The 19,982-nt window shown below is 37.5% G+C and overlaps 1 protein-coding gene across 1 annotated transcript in view; it reads left to right on the forward strand.

The window, feature by feature from the left end:
- Window positions 1–19,982, forward strand: part of SMC2 (structural maintenance of chromosomes 2) — a 640,522-nt gene that overhangs the window by 300,157 nt on the left and 320,383 nt on the right. Inside the window, exons 13-14 of the mRNA XM_090385021.1 lie at window positions 1,402–1,606; window positions 18,219–18,354. Coding sequence (XP_090241147.1) covers window positions 1,402–1,606; window positions 18,219–18,354 — 341 coding nt within the window. The remainder of the gene's footprint in view (window positions 1–1,401; window positions 1,607–18,218; window positions 18,355–19,982) is intronic.

The raw sequence follows: 19,982 nt of genomic DNA on the forward strand, positions 1-19,982 counted from the left end.
CTTTGTGCGATATCTACCCAGTTAGAGGCCATATAGCACCTTAAGCTGTCATAATTTCCCCTTCTGATATTATAACTCATTCCTTTGCCTTTAACTACTGCTACCACTCTCTTAGTTATCCACCATAGAACTCTGTGATCAGTTCCTGCTACTGGTTCCTGACTGTCAGCCCTGTTATATCATCTAGTTCATGGGTGATGATGAGGTCTAGAATATTCTTTTTCCTAGTACTTTCCCTGACATCTTGATACAAATAAAAATCATCTGGTTGATTTAAAAATTTTGTTTCGCTGGCAAAGAGTGGGAATATATGAAGTTTGCTGCTTCCCATTTGCTTCAATCAATTAGAGACATTAAAATCACCCATAATAAGACATTGATTCTTATTTGCCCATTCCATTTGCATGTGGAGACTCTTATCATAATCTTCACAATCACCTTGCCTGTAGATTACTCCCACTCTGATATCTTTCCTTCCAACAATATCACACCATACAGATTCTATTCTAGCCTGAGAAACTTTGAATCCCTCAAACCTTTCGTCGTGATCAGTGTGTTTTTAATAAGAAGCATCCCCTTCTATCTACCCTATCTTTCCTTAATATATTGTACATACCAAACTGAAACTCATCATCCTCTGTGTCCGGGTGGCACCACATTTCCCTAAGCCCTATTATGTCAGCGTTACTTGTCCTAACCAGCAGTTTGGATTCACTCATTTTGTTGACGACACTTCTGACATTACTGTATAAGCAATTAACTTCTGAGAGGGTTCTGAAACTGAAACTGCTTTGTCATTACCATTTTTGCTTTGGTAAAGATAAAGTGCGTTTCGGCTGAAAGCGAAATTGAATAAAACGTAGAATGGAAGTAAAAATATAATTTAAAAAAAAAATTTAACATTGTTCTTAGATATAAACATGCACATGAAATTGCACAAAAAATATTAAAACTGCTGATCACGTGAAGTATGAATTCCACTATAGTTTATCTTTTTGTCAGTAATATTTGGCTGGAGTTCAAAATATTTATTATACTATAAGAATAAGTAATCCTGATATTTTTTTTTGTTTGCTTTATCTGTTGTACCCTCACTGGCAATTTTTAACTTTTTTTTTTTTTTTTTTATAACACTGGTAACATGTTTTGACTTATCATATTGCCTTCTTTTAATAAAGTAGTACATGTTAAAATCCATCTCAGGCATTGTCCTGTTTACAAAAATGCTAGTCATGGTAACCTGATAATATTGATTGCGATTTTTTTAAAATAACAAGCGAACAAATTTTGTAATACATTTTTCTTATACTAGTAATTATTTACTTTTAAAACAAAAATAATTTCTTGAATAACCTTTTGATCTGTTTATATTAATTATTGTTCCAATCATAATTTCCATAGGTAGGCAAAGAAAATGTTCATACTGCTTTGTCTCTTATTGGTTATGATTCTGAAGTGGAAGCAGCAATGAAATATGTATTTGGTGGTACATTTGTTTGCCCAAATATGGATACAGCAAAAGAAATAACATTTTCTGAAGGAATTAAAAGGAGGACAGTTACTTTGGATGGTGAAGTTTTTGATCCTGCTGGGACTCTTTCTGGTGGTATGTGAGGTATCAGTATTATTATAACATCATTTTCAATTAGGTAAATGATACAAGGAAACAAGTTTATTTTGCAATTTTGTCTTTAAAAGAGAAAAAATAAATTTTTTTTTTTTGCTTATTATTATCTTTTTCCCTTTAGATATTTCTGATCCTTCTTTAAATATACATAAAATTTGTGGTTGCACAGTATTAAATGGTAGTTTGTTGAATGCAGTTTTCTTTCCTTTATTTGAATTTTTGGGATTCTCTCATCTGAGGGGTGGATTTATTTATCGTATGCCTTGTACAGTACACATGTAATCAAATTACAGGAACTCTCCGACTTAGGTAACAGTTCCATTCCGCAGAACACTACGTAAGTCAGAATTTCCCTTATTCTTGTGCAGTACTCACAACTGTCACCGCTGAATTGATTGAATCAAAAAAGAAACATTCGACGAACATGTAAATAGAATTACTTATTGTTTGTATTTATCAGTTTTTTATCTCATGTGCAGGAAAAATTACAAAAGTGCACAATTTTAAAAAAATCTCAAAATTATAAAATTACAAAAAAAGAGAGGAGAAGGCATAATGCCAGTAAGTTTTATCTTCCGAGCACTGTTGGCAGAATCAGTAAGTCTTCAGCTGATAAGTGCAGAGGTTGAGGGCTGTGGAGATTTTGAAGAGTCAGCCGCTCAACCTTACGAAAGAACATATTGGTGGATGACTGGACGGTGGCTTTTTTCTTTTAATCGTAGATTTCTTTGTAGTAAGCGAGCATATCATTCACCCCTCTATTAATTTTTAAAAATCATTCGCTGTCAGGATTCAACTTCTCAAACCTCACCATTGCCATCTCCCTCTGGTGTTAAAGTGTCTTGGCTCCTCTTGAGCTTTGGCAGCATTTTCTTCTTTCACTATCACTAACTGCAAGTCAGTAAGTTCTTTGTTAGATAATTCCTTCTCTTCTTCTATTAACTCCTCCACATCTTTGTCATCAACCTCAAACTGAAGTAGCTCTGCAACCTTTACAATCTCATCTGTAACCTCTTCATATGATTCATCTTTTCAAATCCTTCGAAGCCTTTTACGTACCGTGGGCATATTTTCTCCTCTGCGCCATTTAAACAACTTTTAGTAATTTCCGCAGGCCTTATTAATGTTTAAGATGGCGTAGTAAATATTATAAGATTTCCAAAAGTCTCTTAATGTAAAACTTTTCTCACCGTCTACTGCAGAAAATGCCCAAGCAAATGTTGTGCGTAAACAGTATGCTTTTAAATTCGAAATAACCCTGATCCATCGGTTGGATGAGTGAAGTTGTGTTTGTCGGGAGAAATATGACTCTCGCATTTGAATTGAAATCATCTAGATGCGTAGGATGTCTAGAAGCATTATCTAATAGAAGCAAAATTTTGAAAGGAATATCATTGTACGAACAATATTTTTTAACCACAGGAATGAAGCAGCATTAAGCCAAACGTCTCTGGTTTGATTGGAAATGCACGGGCAGAGTGGCTTTATTCAAGCCCTTAAATGAACAAGGATTTCCAGAATGTTACACAAGCAGTGGTTTTAATCTGTAATCTCCTGCTGTGTTAGCCCCAAGCAAGAGTGTTGCCCTATCTTTTGACGCCTGGTAACCTGGCATTGTCTTTTTCTCTTTGGCCAATGTATGTGTGATGTGCCATTTTTTTTTCCAATACAGAGCAGTCCCATTAATGTTAAAAATCAATAATCATCAATAATTTTTTCCAACACATCACAAAATTTCTCTGCAGCTGCAGAATCAGCACTGGCAACTTCACCGCATACTTTAACATTGTGGAAACCAGCAAAATGCTTGAACCTATTAAACCACCTGTTGCTTGCCACGGGTTGGGGTTGGCCGTAGTTATCCTTAATATTTTTATAAATACTTGTTGCTTTTACTTGAATGGTCATTAGACTCAGGGACACTGACTTCTGAATCTGATTTTCCATCCGTATTATTAACAACTCTTCGACCTTCGATATAGTACCTGAACGCTGTTTTGGGATCACTATTGATCTTAAGTGTGTTGATCCTTTGATATGTTCTTTTATTCGCACACTGTCCTTTAAAATAGTATTCGCTGTTCAAGCAGCGAGACCTAATTCCCTTGCAATAGATGACAACTATTGTCCTGCTTTGTACTTCTTAATCATTTTCATCTTCATTTCTAAATCAGTTTTATTTTGTTTTCTGGCACTACCAACGCTTGCACTTTCCGTTGGTCCCTTTGTCTTCATTAGCATGCAAAGGCACATGATGCACGAAAGCAAGCTTATATACCATCAGCCAAAAAATAAAAAAAACATAAACCCTTATTTCACCCATCCATTCGCTCCAAATGTTTGTCAAGTTCTGCCTTGAATAATTTTAAGCTATCAGCTTCTACAATGATAGATGGAAGTTTGTTCACCAATCAACCACCCGCTGGCTAAAGGCAAACTTCCGCACATCTATCCTACAACCGTCTTTCCTCAATTTGAATTTATGCCCTCTCAGGTGATTATTCTGAGCAAGAGAAAGAATCCCATCCACATTGAGCATGCTCAAACCATTCAAGGCTTTATGCACCTCAATCAGATCACCTCGCAGGTGCCTCGTCTCCAGACCCTGTAATTTGCAAAACTTAAGCCTTTCTTTGTAAGAGCAACCCTTTGTTCCATTCACTAATCTTGTTGCCATTCTCCGTAATCATTCCAACAGCTCTACATTCTTCTTAAAATGTGGCCTAACCATTGCCTTATACAAGGGGATATCACCTCCTTATCCCTGCTAGAAAAATTCCTGTATACCACTGACAAGACACCATGAGCTATTCTTGCAGACCATATGTACTGCTCAGAAAACTTCATATCTCTGCACAATTACCCCCAGGTTCTTTTCATTCTCTACCACTGTCAGTGTGATACCACAGAGTTCATACGTTACTCTGGGATTACTGCTTCCCATATGTAGTACTTTATTTGTCAATGTTAAAACTTGATTTTCCATCTCTCATCCCATCTATTCAACTTTTCTAGATCCTGTTGCAGCAGTGTACTGGCATTAGTGTCCTTAACAACCCTGCCAACCTTCGTATCGTCTGCAAACTTGCATATTCAGCCTGATATACCATCATCAATATCATTTATAAATACAGAAAACAACAGTGGACCCAACACTGAATCCTGGGGGACTCCACTAATAACATTACTCCACGAAGAGCAGTGTCCATTGATTACCACTCTCTGTCTTCTCCAACTCAACCATCCCTTTATCCATAGCAGCATTTTGCCTCCAATGTCACGCTGCTCCAATTTGTGAAGCAGTCTTCTATGTGCAACAGTATCATAGGCTTTTCTAAGATCCAAATATATGATATGAAAGTTATTTTTTGCATCCAGTTCCTTTGTGACTACATCATAGTATCCAATCAGATTAGTCAGACAAGTCTTCCCCTTAACAAATCCATGCTGTGTCCGAGTTATAACTGAAGTCTTGTCTAGATGATTCTGCAATGTTTCCTTACCCAGTGACTCCATTAATTTCCCTGGAACTGAAGTTAAACTAACAGGTCTGTAATTACTTGTGTCTACCTTTCATCCTTTTAATTGTGGTCACATTTGGACATCTCCAGTCCATGAGTACCTCCCCTGAGTCCAAGGAAGCTCTCATAATTATGGCTAAGGGTTTGCTTACTTCCTTTGCCGCCTCCTTTAATATAACTGCCTAGATTCCATCCACCCCGGGTGCCTTTCTTGTGTTTATCTTCAGCAATTTCTCCTCCACTTTACTCTCAGTTATTAAAGATTATCTTGCTTACTGCCAGAGTTGAGTACACCTCTGGCATTCCCCTCCCTGAATAACCCCTCATGTGTGAATGTCGATGCAAAATATTCATTTAGTTTGTTAGCTACCTGAGCAGGATCATCAACAGTTGAACCATTGATATCAAGTGGACCAATCTGATTCATCCCCTTCTTTCTAGAGTTTCACCAGCATAAGTAAAGAACTCTTTGCTGTTTTTCTTTGCATCCTTTACCAAAGATTTCTAGTAATCTGCCTTCGCCTGCCTAACCTCCTTTGTAACTTGGTTACAGACTAGATTATATCTTATCATAGGCTCTTGTGTCACATGTTAATTTATATGTATCCCCTGCATTTTTCTTCTCTGTCACATGTCTGTTTAGTTCATCTGACATCCATTTAGCCCTAAATCTTGAACAACATTTCTTTGTTGGTATGAAAAGCCTAGTATCTTCCAAGATTAATTCTTCGAATGCTTCCCATTTTGAATTTGCTGTTGGTAACATCATCAGTTGGTTCCACCATATAGAATTTAAATAGTGGCTCAGACCACTGTAGTCACCTTTACGAAAGCAAAAACACTTCCCTTTACCTTTTAATGGTAGTTACCTCTTTGAGTAAATCCCACTTCAGCACACTGTGATCACTGCCACCTAGTGGTTACTTTATCTGCAGATTCTTGATGCATGAAGAATCACTACTAATAATCAGATCAAGAGTATTACTCCCTCTAGTTGCCTCCCGAACATGCTGATGTAGAAAACAATCGTCCAATAAATCCACAAAAGCCTTGCTTGTGAGTGACCAACCAGCAAATTCCAGTCTGTATCCAGGAAATTAAAATTCCCCATTATAAGACTCTGATTTACTGGCCCACTCTATTTCCCCGTACAGTTTCTTATTATACTCATCAGAGTCATTAGGCCTATAGCACACTCCTACTCTCAATTTTGATCTCCCAGTGCTTATGTCACACCAAACAGACTCAACATTGCGTTGTCCACCGACATCAATTGGATGCACTTCCTTAGTTTTTTATTTGTTTCTTAACTAACAGCATAACCTCTCCTCCCTTCCTGTGATGTCTATCCTTTCTACACGTTGTACTCCCCAAATTCCAGTTCTTCACGTCTTATATGTATGTGTGACACCAAAAGTGTTCTGATATCCCAACAATATCTGCCTTTGATGTCTTGACTAGCACTTCAAGCTCATTGAATTTATTAATTATACTCCTAGCATTGGTGTACATGCACCTGTTTCTACTCTTAGTTACCCTAACACAGCCCATGTATTTACTTGTTCCACTATGACTCCCGACAGTCCTGGAAATTCGCATTGCCTTGCTTTCCAGGCTGCTGCTCAATTGCATTTCAATAGAAGTAGTGCAAGAATCAATTTTACCTCTGCCAGTGGCTACTGTTAATCTATTAGTCCGTGTATCCCCCAAGCTAGCAGTTTTCCAACCCACCTAACTCTGCCTCGATAGCATCACCAAATATTCTTGCACCCTTTCTATTTCAGTGTATCCATCCCTGTAGAGGCAGTTTCTCCTGTTAACCTAATTCCCTTGCAATAGATGACAAATTTTGTCCTGCTTTGTACTTCTTAATCATTTTCATCTTCATTTCTAAATCAATTTTGTTTTGTTTCCTGGCACTACCAACGCTTGCACTTTCCATTGATCCATTTCTCTTCATCATTGTAAAACGTAAATAGGAATGAAGAAATGTTTCTGAAAATTTGTTTTTAAACGGTTGAAGGTTTCAGTGAAGGGGAACACATTTTACCATAATAGTGTAAAAACCCACACAATTGTAGTTATCGGTATTATCACAAATACAATAAGATCGAGTTTACTTCCTGTTTATTATTCGATGCACTAACAGAAATGCCCAATAAAACAGAAAGTGCAAATTGTTTTTATTGTTTTATGGTTGTGACCTCCAAACACTGCTTTAGAATAATATCACAAAGGTGTTCTAAATTGATGCTTATAATGGAAACATATGATAGCCATGAATGGCAGTGCAATTTACATTATAAATATGACCTTTTAGAGTGATAAATGGCTTAGTAATATAGCGAAATTTTCATCTTCCAAGGACTTGGAACGAATTACAGAAAAAAAAAAAAACTGCTTTTTCATCATGTATTTATAAATGATATTAATGATGGTATATCAGGCTTAATGTTGAAGTTTTCAGATGATACGAAGGTTGGCAAGGTTTTTAGTGACACTAATGACAGTACGCTGTTGCTGCAACAGGATCTAGAAAAGTTTAGCAGATGCGCTGAGAGGTGGCAAATGAAGTTTAACATTGACAAATGTAAAGTACTACATATGGGAAGCAGTAACCCCAGAGTAATGTATCAACTCTGTGGTACTACACTGACAGTGATAGAGAATGAGGACCTAGGGGTAATTGTGCTGGCAGATATGAAGTTTTATGAGCAGTGCAGACAGTCTGCAAGAGTAGCTCATGGTGTCTTGTCAATGATAAACTGGAATTTTTCTAGCAGGGATAAGGAGGTGATTATCCCCTTGTATAAGGTGATGGTCAGGCCACACCTTGAGTACTGTATGCAGGTCTGAGGCCTCATTTTAACTGTTGGATGAGTAGAGAGAAGGGTAACAAGATTAGTGAATGAAACAAAGGTTTCTCTTATGAAGAGTGGCTTAAGTTTTGCAGATTACAGTGTTTGGAGACTAGGCACCTGCGAGGTGAATTACAGTGTTTGGAGACTAGGCACCTGCGAGGTGATATGATTGATGTGTATAAAGCTTTGAATGGTTTGAGCATTCTTAATGCTTATGGGGGTTCTGCCTCTTGCACAGAATAATTACGAGAGGGCAATTAATTGAAATTGAGGAAAGACAGTTGTAGGATAGATGTACGGAAGTTTGCCTTTAGCCAGCGGGTAGTTGATTGATGGAACAGACTTCCATCTTTTGTTGTGGAAGTTGATAGCCTAAATGAATTTAAGGCTGAGCTGGATAGGTATTTGGAACGAATGGAGGGATGAAATCGGAGCTTTTTTTTTTTTTTTTTTTTGGCTGATACTGTATAAGCTTGCTTTCTTGCATCGTATGCCTGCTAATGCTAAAGAAGCGCTAGATGTCGAAACATGAATGCAGAAAGCATATTGTGGTAAGGGTATTGATTTTGACAACATTCTCTGCGCTCTCTTTCCTCAACATCTTGGGGTGCGGATCGATGCACCCTACTACGCATCTATCGTGCACTTGTACGATCCAGACTGGATTACGGGTCCCTGGTATACAATTCGGCCAGAGACAGTGTACTTCGTTGGCTCGATCCTGTCCATCATCTGGCTCTCCGTACCGCTATTGGAGCATATCGCACATCTCCTGTCCAGAGCTTATACGTCGAAGCAAACGAACCGCCATTATTGCTTCGACGTAAGCAGTTGTCTCTAAACTACGCTCTAAAACTGAAATCCCTGCCAGACCACCCTACGTGGCTAACCGTTTTTGAGCCACGATGGGAAAATTTGTACAACACCCGTAAGACTGCCAATCGTCCTTTTGGTATTCGTGTCCAAGAGCTACTCAAAGAACTTAATATAAAGGTAGACAGGGTTGCCCAAACACCAAAGCAACCCCTTCCACCCTGGCATGCTCATGTCCCGGCATGTGACTTGTCCCTTCGAAATTGGGGAAAGTCGGACACTCCATCGTCTGTCTACCTGCAGCTTTTTTCAGCACACCGAGCTGAACATTCTGACTTCGCGCCAGTCTACACAGACGGGTCGAAGTCAGAATCATATGTGGGATCTGCTGCTGGCTTTACAGACAGCACTACATCGGAGCAGATTCCCTCTGAATACAGCATATTTACTGCAGAGCTGCACGCTATAGAGTTAGCCTTGGATCACATTAGTGAATGCCAATACCAACGGTTCATTTTGTATACCGACGCTCTCAGCGTGTTACAGGCTTTAATATCTGTGAGATATAATTCTCATCCAGTTCTGTCTAGCATTCAGCAGAAGATTCACGTTCTCCATGAACGTGAATATGATATCCGCTTCTGCTGGATTCCTAGCCACATTGGGATTAGGGGAAATGATTTGGCTGACGCCGCAGCCAAATCAGCAATTCCCAATAATGACCACTGCCTGTTAGTCCCCTATACAGACTACAGGCAAATAATACATCAAAAGATACATTCCCAATGGCAGGATTCGTGGAATAGACAGACTGCGAATAAGTTATATCATATAAAACCTGTAATTGAACCGTGGCAGTCTAGTCTGCGCAGGAATCGTAAGGAGGAAGTTGTTCTTGCCCGGACCCGCATAGGACACAGTCATTTAACTCATTCGTTTTTGCTGAGGGCTGATGACCCTCCTATGTGTGTGTCCTGTGGCACAATCCTAACGATTAGACACCTTTTAATTGACTGTCCAGATTTTAGCAGCACCCGTTTTACCGCTTTTAGTCATCTGACTGAGCCTTATACACTCAGTCAGATTTTATCCGACAATGACAACGTGTCTGCTGTTTTTAGCTATTTTAAATCAATAAAAGTTTTTAATTGTATTTAAAATTTGTTATTGTTATCTCTTTATTGATTTAATTTTTATATATTTGTTATTATTTATCTGGACATGGTGACCTAACTAATTAGGTCACCGAGAATTTAAACTTTTAAATATTGCATAGTCTTGGCGCATTATGGCCACAGCTGCCAATGCGCCAATAAAAAACCAAAAACAAACAAACTTGACAACATTCAGCTTAGTGTTTGTGATAACAAATGCAGAGCATGGCTTAACATGATCAGGCTGAATGACATGCATGGTCAGAGTATAGCCAGAAACTTTGGCTTGGTGATAATTTCGTTCTTGAAGGGCCAGTATGTCAAATTGGTGAACATCCAGGTATTGCCGAACTTCATCTGCAACTAGACGAGACTTGTGTGCATTAAGTTGAAGGGTATGCAAATCAGAAGTAATAGAGTTGTTTGCAGTTACAGAATGGTTATAAGATGCATTAATCATAGTTGGTTGTTAATCTTATTAGTTCTTTAGCTCTTATAAACTCTGGCCATTGTGAATCTCAAACAGAATGACTGGAGTCCTTCTTTTTAGATTTGCAACTTACACATTTTGGAGGTTCAGATTTACTTGGGCATTCGCTAAAGACATGGCCACACTTGGAGCAGTGACCAAAGTCATGGACTCCTGTCGACACGTGGTAGTTGTATAGCTGAAGTCTAGGCAAGTGTAACATTTTGTCACCACTACAAAAGATCTAAATTTATGGGCAGTAAACCCAATGTAGAGACGCTACAACTTGAAAATTAAATTATATATCCAAGTAGAAATACTAATGACCCAGTGTACATTACTTTTGGATATAGACTTAGTGTTAAATCGAAAATACAATTCATTGGTAAGATTCTGAAGTGTAATATCGAGGTCTTGTAGATTTTTGAAGTAAAGATCTTCAAGAAATTCTTCTTTGGATAAGCCCTTTTCCCTGTCAAAAATATGTATAGCCGGGGCAGATTTTTTTTACGGGTCGATGAGGAGATCCCTACTTTAGACAAGGCTGGTAAGGATGCATTCTTTGCTGTATCAACCTCAGAGTCAGTTTCTATAACAATGCCCTTAGTACGAGTAAGCCTCAGTTTTTCTTTTAATGCCCTTCACATTTTTCTTCAATGCCTTGGTCACTTCTGATTTGACAGCTTGTCTTGTACCCAGATTAGAGTTTTCTTCTGCCTTTAGAATAATAATATTCTGTTGGGCTGGAGCCGAACCGGGCTTAGTTGCAACAGTGATCACTGAGGAAGTAATTGTGCAGGCAGATATGAAGTTCTCTGAGCAGTGCAGATGGGCTCTGATTTTCATAAACGACATTGAAGGATAAAGGCATGATGTCTAAACTTGCAGATGACATAAAGATTGGGAGAGTTGTTTATGACGTCTGCCAAGCAGTGCTTCTATAGGAATACTTTATGAGACTTCAATAATGATCAGAAAAGCGTTAGCTCTGTTTTTTTTGCAGCAAAATGCAGGATCTTATGCTTGGAGAATAGCAACCCCAAAATACCTTATACACTTAGTGGGGTTGAATTAAAAACTGTAGAGGAAGAAAGATATCTGGGAGTTATGATAGAGGTAGACATAAAGTTTTCTGAGCAGTGTAAACAGTTTGCCAGAAAAGCCCATTGTATTGATTTATTGAATATTATCCTGTAAAGATAGGGATGTCATAATCCTACTGTGTAAGACCATATTTGGAATACTGTGTTTGTTTTGGAATAAATGTTTATATAATGTGTAAAAGTTTGGAGTTCTCATCTAAAAAAGACATGGAGCAAAGAAATTTAAAAAAAAACCAAAAGAACAGGCAATAATCAAGAACAATTTAGATTTAAATAATTAAGGTCCTGAAGAGACCAGCTTAAAATAAAATAGTATGAAATGTCACATGTCAGCCGATTCTGAAATAACATGGCAAATAAAAAAAAAACATTCTCATAATTAAAACTGTGCATTCAAACTGCTTTAATAATAGAAATTATGTGTGTACATTACACATGCATAAATAAACTCCTTCATACTCTTAGGCATTTAGCCAAGAAATATCTTTTGGATTAAACCACACACACCATCAGTCTTCTCTCATATTGTGGAATTATACTTCATAGCTGGGTTGTCACTATTGCAACAACATGTTACCTACCCACTCACTGAAGAGGGGCCAAAAAGCCTTGAAACGGTACCGTCTGTGTGGTGGCGCTGAGAATTCGAGGTGCACTGCCATGGCGATTCGTGAAGGTATTCGCAATATGAGATATAATTTAAACAGTGCTTTCAAACTACCTTGTTAATGATGTGGGTGCATTGGCCATGCGTAAGTATATCCTTCAACCTGGTCAATGTTTCGATAATCCTAAAAAACAGAAATGGCAAAGAAGTTAAATTGATTAACAGAAAAAAAGAAAAATAATAATACAGTCGGACCTCTCTTTAACGAACTTCCGCATAGTGAAATTTTCTATTTAGCGAACTTTTTCGATTTCCTTTTGGTCATTACATTGCTTGTAGTTTCCGTATAACGAACTGATTTCGAGAGATGTTGTTCTATGCATTGTTTTCACCTCTGACCTTTAGGCAATAGAGCTAATGCTGTACAAATTAAGAGCTAAAAGGATAAAGAATCAATCCCTTTAGCTTTAATAACTAAACCACGGAATGGAATAGAAAAAGATGGAAGGTTCTGGGAAAGGACTTTGTCCAGCAAAGGTCAGAAACGGCTAAAAAGAAGTAAAACCTAAACAACTTATACACTACTATACTGAGAAGTCCTGAGAAGTCCACAGCTATTGGCAAAGATTAAGGCCTATTCCCGATACGGGCATTGGCTCTAGTCAACCTATTTTCTACCATAAGAAGCAATTAGAGAATTAGGAGAGAGCGATTTTCTTTATCTCAGAAATTCATACATTGTTTCGAAGAAATGAGTCATCCACACTTTCACCAAATTTCATCCATCTCTGTTTACATGGTAAGCTACAAGTGGTGCCTAATTTCAGCTTTGTTTTAACTGCTGTGCAAGTAACCTTACAGTGTCTATGAGGAAATCCTTGAGTGTAGTGTGAAAAAGTGGAAGTGCTTATTAGTGTAGATTGGAGCATTAAAAAAAGAAAAAGAAATCGCTTTAAAATTTGGTATCCCTGCCAGTAGCGAAAAACCGTGTTTCGATTTTAAAACTGTTTGAGAAAACGGGACCCATTCGGAAGCGTGCGAATTTGGGAAGATGTCTTTAGGATTATGCCTTTGGGAAGATGTAAATGAAGCAGTTTTTAAGTGGATGAAGTTGATTCAAGACCAAACATGCCGATATCAGGGCTATTAATAAAAGAAAAGGCTATGAAGTATGCATCTTTCTGGGGCTCAAAACATTTCAAGCCAGTTCGAGTTGGCTGGAAAAATTTAAAGAGCGTCATGGCTTACTCGAAGAAGTTATTTCTGGTGAAAGTGGAGATATAATGGAAGAAGACTGTACCCATTGGAAAGAAACAGTTTTGAAAAAAAATTAGAGGAATATGAGTCCAAAGACATTCAACATTGATGAAACAGGTCTATTTTTTAAATGTTTTCCGAACAAGACAATGACTTTTAAAGGTGATAAATGTTTAGGTGGTAAAAATAGTAAGGAGAGAATTATACCCTTGGTTGCAAATATGGCTGGTAATGAAAAACGGAAGCTTTTGGTAATAGGCAAAAGTAAACACTCCATATGTTTTAAAGGAGTAAAGTCGTTAGAGTTGTACTACAACTGCAGCAAAAAATCTGAAATGACAAGCGAAATTTTTGAGTAGTGGATTTTAAATTTCGATAGAAAGATGACAAAAGAAAACACAAAAATCAGTTCATTGTCGACAATTGCCCTGCCCATCTTCACTCGGTAATTTCGAAACTTACAAGTGTACATGGTAAGCTACACTTGTGAAAATAAGTGTGAAGCTTGTTTTCTTCCTTCTGTGTAATTCGTCTTAACTGTAGCCAGTGCCAGTGCTTATATGTACTGGCTACAGTACATATAAGCTTGTTTAGCTTATATGTACTGTAGCCAGTACATATAAGCTAAACAAGCTACACCTTAGGGCCTCATGTTCCAAGGGACCTCGCTCCATCTTAAAATAAACCCCATTTCAGTATTGTCACAGGTGAACAGTAAGGGAAAAGGGCCTCATACATGTTATAGCTTAGGGCCACAATAAGTTTAAATCCGGCCAGGACTGCAGCCAATCGACCAAGGCATTTTCAATAATTTGAAAATGCACTACTGACAAACCATACTGAAAAAACTTATACTGATAATAGAAGCCAACCAACTGACTTATAGATTTATGGATGTGCATATCAGTGTTGGCGAAAGTGAGGAGTCAAGATGTCATGGAAACAATGATTAAGAATTGTTTCACCAAAGCAGGTTTTGCTAAAATGCTAATTAACAGAGATGAGAGGGATGAACTACTAGAAGACATTGAGAAACCTTTGGAAGAGTTCCAAGCGAGGTTTGATCAGTGGAGAAATTGTTCTTGAGGAAATTTTAGGAGTTGATAATGTCATAGTAACGAAATATTCGAGTTACCCCAACATTTTGGGGTGCCTCCGTAGCCAGGTGGGCAGGAGCAGCAGTGCATAGCACATGCTTCTTGATTAGACAGGGGTTCGAGCCCATGACCACCAAATAGGGAGGATGCAGAAAGGTCAGGGAATGACCACCGCATATCCCTGTAGCAATATGGCCTTAGTTGCTAATGCTCCTAAAAACCAAATAACAAACTGACATTTTGGAGCGTTTTTAAGAACTAGTGGCAATATCGAAGATGAGTTGGATGAAAATGAGGGCAACATTAAACCTTCCAAATAAATGTTGGCAGCATTTGAAACTTTGCATCAAGGCCTTCAGTGGGAATAAAATGTAACAGAAGATATATCTGAGTGGTTCAAGTTTAAACAAATTCGAACATTTTTATGAACGATTATGAAAATTTTTAGAATCCCATGTACAACAAAAAATAACCAAATATTTTACAACATAATTCTTATAAGTGTATAATATATTTTGCATGTTATGTACATAGTCATTTCTTAATATGTATGTATTAATAAATTGTTTTAAAATGTTAGAAAATTTATTCATTCCCACTTCTTTCCCATCTTTTACTATATTTCTGAATTTACAGTATTTTTTATTGTTTAAAAGGTCATATTTCTTTATAACAAAATTTCAGTATAATGAATTTTTTCAAAGAACCGATTGATTTTGTTATTAATTAAAAATTTTGCTGGCTACAGAGATAAAAGCACCATCAGAACCATCTGAGTAAGCCAAGGTTTAAACTGTGAAATATCACATACAAAATAAACAGAAGAAGAAAATGAAGATATGCCAACCATAAATCTGAAAATCTTCAGATTTGTGCTGTGATAACATGACTGACAGATGGCATTTCGTTGGTCATTCAAATAAATGCCAAAACTAATTATTTGAAAGGCTGCAGCAATTATGCTGTCATGATATAGGATTTTATATATATAATCTCTCTCTCCGTGTGTGTGTGTGTGTGTGTGTGTGTGATGAGATTTTTTTCTGTATATATATATTGTGGGTTTTATTGTTGGGTATATCTACTAACTGATCTTGTTATTTGCTGCAAAGACAGAGCTTGGTAGTATAACTTTATATATACTCATTTTGTGTACATCTTATATGTTGCTGACACATGCAATGGTATAGCAGCCTAACAGAAAGCAAAATTAGGATAGAAATAGGTACTCCTGCACTAACATAACTAATTGCCCAGAGTGTGGAAAAAAATTAGTTGGAGGAAAGTGAAAGGTAGATAAATGAAGAATATCAAGTTAGTCCTCATATACATGGTGATTCACTACCAGTACGACAAACTTGCAGGAGGTGTAGGGAGCCAAAGACGAATCACATAGCATTGCAGGGTCCGAAATGCCTTCGTCATGTGGTAGAGGACGTTGAACGGGAGGTCCCATTAACAGCGATCCCGCTGGAAGTCAGCATTCGCAAACCGGTTCCCGAGGCAGTAGGATGGACGAGTATTCAAACGTTGAACTGGCCGACATGCACCTCGCGTATGGAGCTGCTGACTGTAACGGGCACGCCGCTCTGCGCCTGTACCAGGAACGTTTCCCGTACAGGCGTGCTCCTCATCATACGATTTTCGCACGTGTGCACAGAAGGTTACGTGAGACTGGTTGTTTCACGAGACGTACCATGAATCGAGAGCGAACGACGAGGACGCCAGACAATGAAGAGAATGTCCTACGTCTTGCAGAAGGCAATCCGAGTACAAGTACTTGAGCGATAGGCCAAAGATTGGGTATTTCCCAATCCACTGTATGGAGGATACTGTCAACAAACCAAATGAGTTCATACCATCTGCAGCGCGTCCAATCATTGGAGCCTGCGGATTATCCACTCTGGAGGACTTTTGCTACTTGGTTTCTTCAACAGAAACAGTTCGCAAATGCTGACTTCGCACGACCTCCCGTTCAATGTCCAACGTCCTTCTACCGCATGACAAAGGCATTTTGGACCCTGTAATGCTATGTGATTCCGATTCGTCTTTGTGGCCCTACAATTCCTGCAAGTTTGTCGCACTGGTAGTGAATCACCCTGTATATATATATACACACACACACACACACACACACACACATATATATATATATATATATATATACACACACACACACACACACACACACACACACACACACATATATATATATATATATATATATATATATATATATATTTTGTTTTCACTCTGGTGTTCGGTTGAATCGGAATATTTTGTGGTTCTGCATGGTCCACTTAAAATTGAGTAACACTGGTGGTATAAAACAATATAAACTACACTTCTGTTTATGTTCCTATAAACAGGAGTCCAATAAATAAAATCATTTATTGGAAGTAGTAGTAGTGGCATGTGATGCAAGAAAGCAAGTGTATGAGCTTATGCAGCATCAGCCAAAAAAAAAAAAAAAAATTACAAAACAGTTCCCTCTAAATGTTTGTTCAGTTCCTCCTTTAATTTATTTAACCTATCAACTTCCACAATGACAGATGGAAGTTTGTTCCAGCAATTAACAACCCACTGGCTAAAAGCAAATTTCAGCACATCTATTCTACATCTGTCTTTCCTCAATTTGAATTTATGCCCCCTTAGGTTCATAATCTGAACAAGTGAAAGAATCTAATCAGAATTCAGCGTGCTCAACCCATTCAAGGCCTTATACACCTCAATCAGATCACCTTGCAGGTGCCTAGTCTCCAGCTGCTGCAATTTGCAGAACTTAAACCTCTCTTGGTAAGGAGATCCCTTCATTCCCTTCACCAATCTTGTTGCCTCTCTCTGTACATGCTCAAGCAAATCTACTTCCTTCCTAAAATGAGGCCTCCAGACCTGTACGCAGTACTCAAGATGTGGCCTGACCATTGCCTTATACAGAGGGACAATCACCTTTTCCCTGCTAGCAAAATTCCTGTATATCGTTGACAAAACCCCATGACCTGCCCTGGCAGCCTGTCTGAATTGCTCAGAAAACTTCATATCTGACTGCACAATTACTCCCAGGTCTTTTTCATTTTCTACCACCTTAAGTGTAGTACCACAAAGTTGGTATGTTTCTTTACGGTTACTTCTACCCATATGCAGTACTTTGCATTTGTCGATGTTAAACTTCAGTTGCCACTTCTTATCCCATCTGCCCAAATTTTCTAGATCCTGTTGTAGTAGCACACTGCCATCACTGTCATTAACAACCCAGCCAACCTTTGTGTCATCTGCAAACTTGGACACTAAGCCTGATATACCTTCATCAATATCATTGATAAATATACAAAACAACAGATTTATAAATTTGTTGTTTATCTGTTGTTGATCCATCATTAATAAATTTTATATAATTAAACAAAATAAATGAATGTACTGTTACACTATATAGAAGAAGCAGTTTATTTTAATATGTAATTTATTCTATTTTAAATTTTTGTATGACATTTTCTTTGCATCATATCACAAAACACTTTAATTACTTGTTCCTGTTAATTTTTACAAATTTTTCTTTTTGCCTTTCCGACTCAAAGATGGATCCATATGAAAAGTTTATTGGATTCCAGTTTGTAACATTGGATAGTTATATAAATTTATCATCATAATATTTTGGCAAACTTACTTTCACTTTTTGAAATTAAAATTCTTAGTTGAAATTTTTGTATAGGGTCATTGCCACAGACAAGCAGTATTCTTGTGCTGCTCTCCCAGCTCAGAGAAGTACAAGATGAGCACCATCAGAAATCTCTAAATCTGAAGCAGATAGAACAGGAATTGTTATCACTTAAGAATGTTGCAGATAGGTAGGCTTTTTCAGTGGATCATATACCTATTTTTATCACTTCATTTTGGTTAGTGATATTTGGCTGCTATGTAATATGTGATTATAGTGTAATATGTCATAATTATAATAATGTGTATGCCCTAGCAATGAGATGTTTCATGATTTTTGCATGGCAATTTTGGGATCACATGAATCTATTGCAAGATAGATTTTTGTACAATTTGCTGTATGCAACAATTCAGTGTACAAGACAATTTCATGAATGACATTTTACTTTGTGACAATTTGTTGAAAAGCAGTCGGTGACAGTCTCATACAGTTGGTCACTGTTTGGTGAATGGCATTTCACTGTATATGACAATTTGGCAAAAAACAGCTGGTGGCTGTGACAATTCAATGAGTATGACAATTTGGTGATTTCTGTGTATAGCAAAGCAAGATAGAAAATGCAACCTTTTAACAAAACTGTGTGTTTAGTGATCACAATACCGTTCCTTTTTTTTTTTTTTTTTTTATATTGAAGCATGCTATCCTCTTTAGTTTTTTAACGGATATTCTTCCCCCCCCCCCTTTTTTTTTTTTTCTCTCTTCTGTCCAAGGAGATCCTATTAAAGAAGTGCCATGGACAGATTAAAGATTAGCATATAAGAGAATCTTGTTCACACTTCACTGCTGGAAGTTGCATTTTTTTTTTTTTTTTTTTTAGAAAATGCACATTGTGCTGGAAAGAAGTTGTACCAGCAACAAAAAGTAACAAACATTAATGGATTCCAGTTGGGTAATGTGCATCTTCTGATGTTCAGTTTGCAGTGCATGCTATAGTTTTAATTGAATTAAATTAGAAGTAGGTTAGTACCATGGATTGGTTAAGGATATGCAGGTAAGCCTTCCTGGAGATTGTGTATGAGTCAGAATTGGAGTCTCTGACTCCCCTATGTTTGAAGCATTTTAGCCAGTGAGGCATTTTCTCCAGGGCCTATGGTGGTTCTTGATGCTCCTAACTAAGTGATGTTACACAAAAAGACACTTATTAGCATGGAGGACAGTAGTTAAAAGAGTGGATATTTTTTCACCAAACAACTAAGATGTGGGATATAATGCCTGTGAATTACGTATATTGCATTGTCTGTTTGCTTTGTTTGTTTCATAAAAAAAACCTGAGTCATCAGCTGGGGGGGGGATTGTTGAAATAACGGAACATTCGATCTATTGGCACATTGAGATCGGATGTTTACACAGATCTCTTGCAGTGCCGAAAAAAGAAAACAGCAAGTCACGTCATTACTGTATTTGTTTACGTTCACCATTTTGAAAGTGAATTCTGTGCTGATATTATGGATTATGTCACTGTTTCATATATATTTTAAATTAAAAACCCTCCACTATGGCTCTTAAAGTTAATAAATCTCATACAGAGAAAAATAAAAGAATATCATTAAAGCTTAGTGACCAATTTCATAAAATCCAAACAATTACATTAGGGTCACCCAGAAAGTTAAGACATATAGCCATATGTATTGTTTCTGTAAATTGCATGTTTTCTCTGGTCGATTTGCTTGTTTTTGGCAAATCAACCAGAGAAAATCCCCAGTTTGTGTGGGTGGGGGGGGGGGAACTTTGCCATCTGCGCCAGAGATTGACTAAATC

Source organism: Mastigoproctus giganteus, chromosome 11 (genome assembly GCF_048544385.1).
Source record: "Mastigoproctus giganteus isolate SK-2022 chromosome 11, ASM4854438v1, whole genome shotgun sequence".
NCBI lineage: Eukaryota > Metazoa > Arthropoda > Arachnida > Uropygi > Thelyphonidae > Mastigoproctus > Mastigoproctus giganteus.